The sequence below is a fragment of the Homarus americanus genome, unplaced genomic scaffold (genome assembly GCF_018991925.1).
Source record: "Homarus americanus isolate GMGI-L3 unplaced genomic scaffold, GMGI_Hamer_2.0 scaffold41366, whole genome shotgun sequence".
Classification (NCBI taxonomy): domain Eukaryota; kingdom Metazoa; phylum Arthropoda; class Malacostraca; order Decapoda; family Nephropidae; genus Homarus; species Homarus americanus.
This window is the reverse complement of record NW_024723541.1, coordinates 2,390,650-2,401,234: the sequence shown is the minus strand read 5'-3', so window position 1 is coordinate 2,401,234 and position 10,585 is coordinate 2,390,650. Positions and strand designations below refer to the sequence as shown.

General features: G+C 34.6%; 1 protein-coding gene across 1 annotated transcript; it reads right to left on the bottom strand.

Moving 5' to 3' along the window:
• Nucleotides 1-4,555: 4,555 nt before the first annotated feature.
• LOC121863511 (transcription and mRNA export factor ENY2-like) lies at nt 4,556-10,111 on the bottom strand. Its single transcript, XM_042362189.1, has 3 exons — nt 9,861-10,111; nt 7,759-7,846; nt 4,556-6,655 (listed from the first exon to the last, which is right to left on the bottom strand). The coding sequence occupies exons 1-3, from the start codon at nt 9,987-9,989 to the stop codon at nt 6,582-6,584; spliced, it is 291 nt and encodes a 96-aa protein (XP_042218123.1). The 5' UTR covers nt 9,990-10,111; the 3' UTR covers nt 4,556-6,581.
• Nucleotides 10,112-10,585: the final 474 nt, after the last annotated feature.

The window sequence follows — 10,585 nt, the reverse complement described above, 5'->3', positions numbered from 1 at the left end:
AGTTCCTAAAATCTCTGCCATCTTCATTAATTTGTTATGATTCCTATGGTATGAGACATATAAGCTACTGTACAATCGGCCTTAGAAGGAATGTCACAGTTTTCAGTACGATTCTTTCAAATAACAGTACCAGGCAACTTGGCGGAGTTGAGCGAGTGACTGACCAGTGGTCTGGATGCTGTTGTAATAAGATAGTATATTAACGAACTCCTGAGCCAAATTTCTTGCTCCCCATCTTTATTCTGGCATTTGCTCATATTTTTGCAGGTAAAAGGCTTAAAGACAGGTAGCAAAAGTAAAAGAGCTATACTGTATCCAAATCCCATGTTTGACAGGTAAAAATAAAAGGCCAGCCAGTCTGAGATGATACAGCAACACAAGCTGATAACACTTCTAGGTATAGAGTATTCTGCATACTGGTACAGTATAGTTTATTTCCTTGTTTAGGAGTTGTTTTTTTTGGACTATGAAAGGCATTTAATAATTATTAGTATAATAAGGTTTCATAGAAGTTGGCAATTTAACCAAGTTTTCCTTCTTTTTTTTCATCCGTAACAAATGACCGTTGAACGGGAATCTTTAATGTTTTACAGTATATTTTATTCTTAAGTGATAAATAATAAAAACACCATCATAAATGTCAGTTTATTTCTTATAATTACTAGGTGAAAAAGTAACTAAATGTTTATTTAAACGTGGTTTATCTAAAGCTCAGAATATTGTTTTGGAAATTTTTCCTGCCTTATTGTTATTGTCCATCGAGGTGGTGAATATGAAAAATGTTTGTTTACATATTCATTAAAGACATACCATGAACATGATAAGTTTGAATACGTATTATTTAAATTCATATTTTTTATTTGATATTCATTTCAGCTTAACACAATTAATATACGTATACCTTTTCATTTTGATGTCAAATTATAGCCCCACAAATTATTCCTTAACATCCCTGAGCAATAATCTCATTTGTTATATTATTTTCTTTCAAAATACTGTATATTGTACTAAAATTTTAACTACATGATTTGTTCTACAGTACAATGTTTTTATGAAAAACTGGTTTGGTATTATATTAATTTAGTTTTGTTACTACCCTGTATTTCATAAAATTATGTTCCATCAAAAAAAACATAAAAGCAAAAATAATGAGTTTGGTAGCTGCTAGATACTACTTTCTAATTGAAAGTTTCTGGAAATTTTGACATCAATTATTTGGGCAATTTTACCTTATAAAATACTGTGTCAATTCAACGCTTAAGAGGATGTAATATTTTTCCAGATTATGTAAAAATAACAATAAAAAATGTATAACTTCCCATTGTTGCATTTACAAATATTAAATTTCCAGAATTAATTATTTAAAATGCAGAAGTCAGAGAGACGAAGGAAGTAATTTATATTTTGAGAGAGATCCATTTCAAATGAGTCCAAGATGGAGGTGCACCAGAAGTCATTATGTTGACATGTTTATGATTGTGTCTGGGGGGGTCCTCAGGTCATCAAAAAGACCAGTGCAGTCTTGCTAACTTCTCCTGGGGCCCGACACTGCATGATTGAGGTCAACCTGCTGCCACCTGCCAGTAGCAGATCACCAGAGATATCAACAAGCACCAATCTAAGCTCAGGAGTCCTGACTCTGTTAATCTTTCATTTTAGTGAGCCAAATATATATGAACTACATGATCAAACGAGTTAGGGCCTAACAACTCCATTAAGAGAAGCCTGTGAAACCCTGGTACTTCATGACTGTACAATTGAGTATCAGAAATCCAAAACGTTTGGGACCAAGAGACTTGAGTAAACTGATAGCTTTGAATTGTATATATATGTACTGTACTAGAGACCCATATAGTCCTACAGTACAGTACGTGTAAAAAGAGAAAAACAAATATTTTGATGAGCTTTGGGAACGATTTTCCAAGAAAATTTCAATTCCGGCTATCGGAGAATTTCGGATAAGAGGGATTCTGGCGAACGGAGATATTACTTTTATAGTACAGTACTGTACTGGAGTAGACGCATCATCTTGTTTCCAGTGTAAATTGCTACTGAGCATCTCACCCAGTAAACCTGGGTCATAGCAATGCTTCATACTCCTAGCCCAGTGGTTGCTTCAAAGGCCAATGAAGCTTCACAATCACCAACGTGAAAACCAAATTTGATCCACACGTGAATTCTGAAGGAACCACAATTGGGCTCCTTTTGCCTCTAAACCACACATTTCTCCTGTTGTACTCTAGCCATATAGATCTCTAGGGTTTTCTAGTGGATCAGCTGAGAGGATATTTTATTTTTCCTTTTGTGTTTTATTATGTATGATGGTGATTGTAACGCAGTCTTTTATTCTAATGCAGTATACTGTATATTAAGGTGAATGGTGTCGTGAAATGTTTGTCTGCCATCTGGAATTCATTCTTTGTGTAAGCATAAAATGTTTGCATATGTATAACTACTACAGCTACAGTAGTAGTTATACAGTTTACATGATGGTGCATCTGTGGCAGGCTGATATTCATAGTGAAATGGATCAAGGTGACACCATGGACTTTGGTTGGGCTTTTCGATTATGGCATATAGCCTCTATTACCTCTCATACATGAAGTTTTATTTAGTGCAGTCACACCAATGCTTATCCTACTATGATTCACTCTGGGGACAACCCTCTGAGGAGGTGACCACAATATAGGAGCCTTAAGTGTGCTTTATCACTACTTTTCTTCTTTCTTGTCTCAGGTCTCTTATCTCTTGAATGTATTACAGTATTCCACTTTTCCCTCCCATGATATAGGTGCCTCCATCTACCAACATATGTGCTATACTGCCTCTACCTCTTTACCATTGTTAGGTACAGTACTGGATCATGAATTCTTCAAAATGTTTTAACCACCCAGTTACTGTTTCTCCTATTTCTGTTAATATTCCCTCTGTATTTTTTTATTCTACACTTTCATTCTCTAGAATCTTACATTTACCTAATTCACTCTTTTATTCACCTTCTTCTACTCCAATTTACTTTTAATAACCTGCATAAGAATAGTTTGTAGATATAGTCCTTCATATAATGTTAAGCAATGGTTTTTGTTTGTTTCTCATTTTAAAGTGTAATATATTAACTTTATTTTCAGTGGACAAAACTTAAAATTTTTTTCTTCAGGTATTTCACCACTGTGGCATTAGGGATCATCAAACGAATTTAACAATAGCTTGTAAATTATGCAGTGATTGTCCCACAAGTCCAAGCAGACATCGTGATGGCATTATCTTTGCTGTCCCTGAGGTATGATCAGACTTTTTTCATTTTCAAATGGATATTATTATTTAATAATTGCACCCAGGCACACTATGGTTATGATGCATTATAGGTTTTAACTCGGATAGTGAATGACCTTTTCCTGACTTAGGGCACATTAATTTTGGTTTTTGAAGCAAACTTTTATTAGGAATTTCATTCTTGACTTTAACTCATGGTCATTCCTTGCTAGACGGATAAAAAAAAATTTATTTATGCCATAAAAGTTCAGAGGTTGTGGAATTTTCTGGAAAATTCCTTCTTTGGGAACGATTTTCCGAGGGGCACATTTTCTGGAAAATTCTGAGAAAATTTTTCCATTACCCCGAAAATTCCGGGGATGAAGGATTATTTTCTGGCATTGAGAGATGATGTAATGCTATGTTTCTGGAACTTTCTTGAACATTTTTCTGTTACCTGGAAAATTCTGGGGATGAAGGATTTTTTTTGGCTGAGAGAGAGTCGTCTAGTTACCCGGAAATCTCTCATTCCCGGAAGTGCTCTACCCCAATTGTTCCGGTTAACAGAGATATAACTATATATTATACAGCCCCCTGATCACTGCAGGCTCTGCCAGGAGCATAATACTGTAGTAGTGAAAGTTCATAATCATATTAGGCTATTGAAATATTTCATGGTTATACTATCTTACATCAAAAAGTTTTGTATACAAAATACACTTGTACAATATTTAATGGGTTAAGAACACTACATGAATTATATAGAAAATTTATTTGTAGTGCCTGAAAACCGCTTTCAAAACTGCTTTGTGATGTGTAGGAAATTCAATATTATAACAGTACAGTAGTGCTTATTATCATAAATATCACCGATTTTGTCAATACCTAGTGTTCAGTACAATTGCAGTTATGTTTCATTACCATTCTTTTCACACTAGAATTATATATTGTACTAACTCATCCCCCCAAAATAAATAAAATAAATTACCCTCTTATCTCTGAACAGGGCTTCCTATCTTTCAATGTCACATGACATATCCACCCCACCATTATTATTTCAACTTGCTCAAGACTGCATATGTCATCCTCTTTACCTGCCCATATTTGACTGCTATATTTCACATTCTTGTGCCAATTGCATACCATACTTCTTTCCTTTCACACAAAATGAAAGTCCTCTTGCCGTCAATAAAGGCAACTCCGTAAACCTTTTCCAGCCACTTCTGACTTACAATAAATAAAAAAAATACACATTTTAATCTAAAGATGTCCCAAGTATATTGAAGGTAATAATGTTTCATAGTAATAAACTCCTTATTTATATCTCATGTTTACAGTTGTGACTTAAAAGTTTTCATTTCTTATATCACTTCTTGTCCATCTCAGTGGGTTCAATTAAGTCATATTCATTTGCTTCCAGCCAACTTACGATATATGTCACACCAAAAATAAAAAAATGGACATCAAACTCATGGAATCCTATGCAATAAGCAAGGGGAAAATAAGAGTCCTGTGTGACATCAACATCAGAACACCACTCCCTGGCAGAACTTGCTATGGCCTGGGGGACTTGACATATTCTAGTAGTAGGCTACATTATTTTGCTGAACCAATGTATCTACAATACTGAGAGCTAACTTTGGCGGCGTCCTCTCTTGAGCACTGGTTCAGGGAACACCCCCCAAGCATTCTCTGGTAAATTTGGTGCTGTGAGTGCTTACTGCATACAGTATACTGTAGTGCAGTGAGCCCCACCCCCATCACCTCTAACACCTACCACATGGCACTACAAGCTTGAATTATCCTCATCCTTTGCCTGCAGTGCTAGTAAGTGTTAAATTTTGTGAAATTTTCTGATTATGGTAGATTATTTTGGCCAAAATGTTGGGCATTGGGGTGAGACAAAGGACGGAGGAAAGTGCCTTCTTAACTCAGAATAGTGAGAACCCCATATATTCCAAGTTATCAAGGGTTTATTGAATCACCACTAACCCCTTCGCTATGGGGACGTCACTTTTGATATTTTATTTGTCTAATGTCAATTAAAATGAGGGCTAAAACACACATCATCAAAATCATAAGAGCCACGTGCAGCTGTAATAATCATAATAATAAACTATAATAGAAATACTGTAATATGGAAATTTAAACAAATGCAAGGTTTAAAGTGAAACAAATGCAAGGATTAAATTGAAACAAATGCAAGGTTTCCATGCAGTCAGGTGAGCTTGGGCCTGTGGGAAACCAATATCTGGTCACATACAGAACTAATAAAAATGCATGTTTGATCACCTCCAGTAAGACCAGTAGTGAATAACTACTAAAAAGATTTTCCAAGTATTGTTTACCAAATAGATGGAAAAATTTAAAAAAAAATGAGGCTTTAATCATTAGTATTATGGGCAGTGTATCCCCACAAGTTATAAGCAATTAACCTTTAAACTGCTCACACACTCTTAGACCCCCTACCTCATATGTGCATAAAATTGACTGCTTAGAAAAATATTATAAAAATTATAACGTCGCATTCAGAGCTTGAACAAAAAGAAGATATTCTTCCCACGGTGGCGTAACATTTACAATGGTCTTATATAACTAAGTAGCCTGCTGCTAGAATATGTCATACTCCCTAACCATGACAGACTGAACCATAGGGAGATCTATTAGAAGTATCTCACAGGTCACTTGTTGACCCATAAGACAAAAAAGTAAATACTGTACTGTATAAGGTACTAAAAAAATTCATGATTATTTTACATATTTGTAGTACAGTCCAAATGTTCCGTTAAAAAATATTTGGTCATATCAAACACATGTAGGTATAATGCATCATATCCTAGGGGTACCTCAATACATTTAGTTTATACTGTATACTTCTGGTTTTGCCTGAGATTCATATAAGTACAATGGAAGAGAATAACACTGAAAGAAACCGTAACAAGTAATTTAATGAGTGAATAAAAGACAAAAGTACAGTACTGTAAACAAAAATTAAATAATTTATGAAATTTTACCTCAAAAGAGCAGTGAAATAATGATTTTACATCAATAATTATTAAAACTGATTTACAAATACTGTGTGTTGTTGTACACTCAGTGTGAATGACCATACAACAATAAGTGAGACTGGCAAGAAGTTAATCTCTGAAATGAAAACCCCAAATTTCAAAATATAGGTAAATATAGAGGTCCTATATCTGCCTCTGTAACTTTACAAATAGCATTTCCTTCTGTGCAATAGAGTACATAAATGGCATTCGTTTGATAAGATGAACACGGTTTTGTTTTCCAAACCAAATGTAATCTAAACACCAATAGCTTACACCTGGTCACTGGGTCTGGGAAGATAGGAACTTTTTTATTTCTGCCAGGAGTTCACGCTTCACTGCTTCGGGTACCAATTCTATGAAAGACAAAAATTGTCTGTAAACAATTACAAATTTTAAAAGCAACTTAAAGGATATCTCTTTTTCAGTTGCCCTTCAGTAAACTAAACAAAAATTCATGAGTTTTTCCCTCATATAAGAATTTAATGGCATATTATCCATCCCATTTCACCATTATAGGCAACCTTGTTCCAATCCTCCCAGAATAAGATGGTTTTCTACACCCTGAACTCCATGTCCATATCTCTTTAACTAACTTCCTGCAAAACAAACTTGTGCTAAACTCTTTATTTTCTGAAAACCGTCCATTTCTATAAACACCCCCAGGATCTTCTCATCTGTCCATTACAGCACTGTATAAGCAATACCCTATCATACTGCTTAGTACATAACTTTACTACCATAGCACATCACAACTTTACTACAATACTTTTATAACTGATAGAATTTGGGCTATAATGGCCTTACATTACCCTGCCTTCACTCACATCAATCATTCAAATACAGTACATAAATATAGGGGGTCCCCGACTTAAGAATGTCCGACTTAACGAGGTTAAAATTTAAATTTACAGTATTTTATTTACCCAATGACTTAATCTTTCATTTACTGTATTTTGTCATTTTATTTCTTCTTTTCTCTAAAATTAAGTGATTTTTAGATGTATATAAGGACTTAAGCTATAATATAGTGGGATTTTAAACATTGTTCTGTAAGTACAGTATGCATATACTGGAGCTTGTGTTTCGACTTACGTACATTTTTTACTTAAGAACGTCCTCAGGGACGGAACCCATTTGTAACCCGGGGACCCCCTGTACTCATTCATGTACAGTATATGCATGCAGGAAAAAGCAAATTTCAAGAAGAAAAAGTCGATACTGTGCAATGCAAATATTTGATTTCATATCTTCTTACACAAGTAGAGCTCCAGGATGAGGTACATATACTTTTCACATGCACTATACACTGGTACAGTACATCTATGGAACATGTTTTAAACATGTTATTAATGCCTAAATATACAATTTCAATATCTAATTACAAACAAAAAATGTCTAATAATAAATTCTTTACAACAATAATTATTATTACAATACAGTACAGGTATATGCTTACGTCTGCCTTGTGGTGTGATTTCCTTCACCAAGTCATCAACTGTTATTTGCTGTAATCCTCTCTCACGCACTATCTCCTTTGCATGTTCCTGGAAAGAACAATACAGTAATAAAAAACTCATTGACAGTTTTCAGGATTTACATCATGTTATATTGTTATACAGTATTTAGGTAGTCTGGGGCCACAAATATGCACAATACAGTAGTGTACTGTATTGTACTTTCTGTGGCATTCCCAGGAAACCAGGTTGTGGTGAATTACTGTATCATCACAGATATGAGGACTTGATCTTGAGATAATATTTTCTAACAACCCTTAGCCAAAAGCCCTTGTTACTAAGGGAACTGATTATATAATCTCCCATCTCCAAAGAGGTGATTAGGTTCACAAACTGAATTTTCATTCAATAAATTAAAACAAGTATTTCAATAAAGATTCCCTCAAAGACACACCCAAACATTAAAACAACACCCCAAACACCACATTTTTCCCATACTCTGACACCTAAACTGCATGTTATAAATTAAGCAAGACATCTACACGATCCTATAAAAATGTGGAATAATAAGATGATACAATATTTTACTTTTCTTTCAACAAAATTTAATGAATGATTGATTCTGTCTGCTAAAGTATTTCACCACCTATACTGTAACTTCTCTGGGTAATACTGATCAAGAGCTTTCATGGCTAAACATGTCAGAGTTTGGGTTAAAAAATTATACATAATGGAATTAACTCTTTGAGGATGGTGATGGCCTTCTTATAAAGTAAAAAGCATTAATTATTTTTTATAGAGAAATATCCGTAACATGACGGCTCAGGCATGCAATTGTTCTGTACACTACAGTAATATCAATAGCTTTTTCCTTACCTGAATGCTTGAGATTCAACTGTTTTTTTCACATTTCATGGACATTAACGATATTCCGTATCATACTTGCTAAGGAACAGCATCTTAAGAATTATTTTGTATTGATGATGTTAATTCCTTCTTATATATATATATATTTGTACAACATTTCCATAGAGGTATTAGTTTAGTGATGCACATGAATGCTTTCCAGCATTGTCCTTTCCATGCACATGAACACTTCCAGGTTAGGTTTGGTTAGGTAGGTTAGGTCAATTAAGTTAGGATATTAAAATTGGCTGTGGATATTTGTCTGGTTGTCGATTAGGTTAGGATTTTTTTTAGACTAACACCTGAAGGAGTTGATAGAATTGGACGAAACTTTGTGGCAATGTTATTTACAATCTATTAAATAGATAAATGGAAACGAGAATGCACAGAACCTATTAGAACTTGACCTAACCTAAAGTAATCTACCTAACTTACCAGAAAAACCTTTAAAACGTACTGGAACTAATGACACTGAATGGATTCTTTTTTCCATTTACAGTACATATATATTTAATAGACTGCAATTTACATTTCCACAAAGTTTCATCCAATTCTCTCAACTCCTTCTGGTGATAGTCTAAAATCCTGACATTTAGCATTCGGTCAGTTGCTGGGAAACGTTATCAATAAAGTTCAAATGGAAACATGGTATCAGCAGGTGGATGATGGTCAAAGTATTTAAGGTTAATATATACTGTACAGGACTAACCCGCCAGGGCTGCATAGCGCCGATGCTGCCGTATCATCTCACGTCCAGAAAATACCTCAAATTTCACCGGGGAAGTTAGGTAACGTTAGGTAGGTTTGTTTGGTTTGGTTGATTAGGTCTGTTCTTCATACCCACAAATGTTAAGTAGCGTTTATTTTAAAAATAAAAATGTTTAAACATATTTCCACAAACTACAACAATCTCCACTATAATATAACAATGGAAATCCGTCGTTTTTATAATTCTTTTCAATCAATTTCTCTCGCAGGTTAGACCTATATAATTACCGTATTTATTAAAAAACAAAAAACAAAGGGCTATTCCCCCACCCAACTTGGTTTATTTTTTGAGGTAAGAATTAAGTTTTCGTATATAATTTTTTTGTTAGGTGGTTGGATAACTAGGGCTAGTCCTTAAATATTACCCTAAATTTCCTTACTTTGGTAACATACATTAGCTGTGTAAATTCAGTCGCATACGTCAACTCACTTTAAGTTCATCTCTCCAGCCACATTCAGTAAGTCTCTGTCTGAGCATATCCTTCAATCTTTCCTTTTCTCCCGTTTCAACAAGTTTCTGGTTGATGGAATTCTTTAGTTGTGTGCTTCTGTCTGACATTATGGTGGTGAGGATAATCACAGAATTTAATTTCTTACAGGCAGAACCCCTCTGTAGGTGTTTGTTGTGGCGCCGTACAAGTCTGTTTATATGTTGTCAGGTAGAGACATTCTCTTGTTTATGGCATCAATTACAAACTGCTCTAAAATTGTGGGGAAATAAAAAAAAATATTTCTGAAAAAAGAAGAGAATTAGATTGGGCTGTTTATTCATAAGTTAATTCATTCAATAAGTTTTCAAATGGTCGGTTACGTCTCAGTTGGCAATCACTAGTAAATGTACTGGGCAAGCTCGTTAGACAAATAGTTCACAACTGTCTTAACACTCTGGGCCGGCACTCTTATGAACCTTTAGCTTTGACAGTTTATTTCTTATACCCTCTCCTGAGAACATGGTCAGCGCTGTCAAACCGTATTTCCTCAAACGCAAGAAGATGGTTCGCATCATCTCTAATGAACACCGCGATCCATCGTATTTGACTTCACCCAACAATTTTGCAAAATGCAAGTAAAGAGAAAACCAGGTATAGGCACACACACAAAAAAACAAGGTAATATTTACAGGGAATGTGTACAGTAAGTCGACCAATGAAGGCG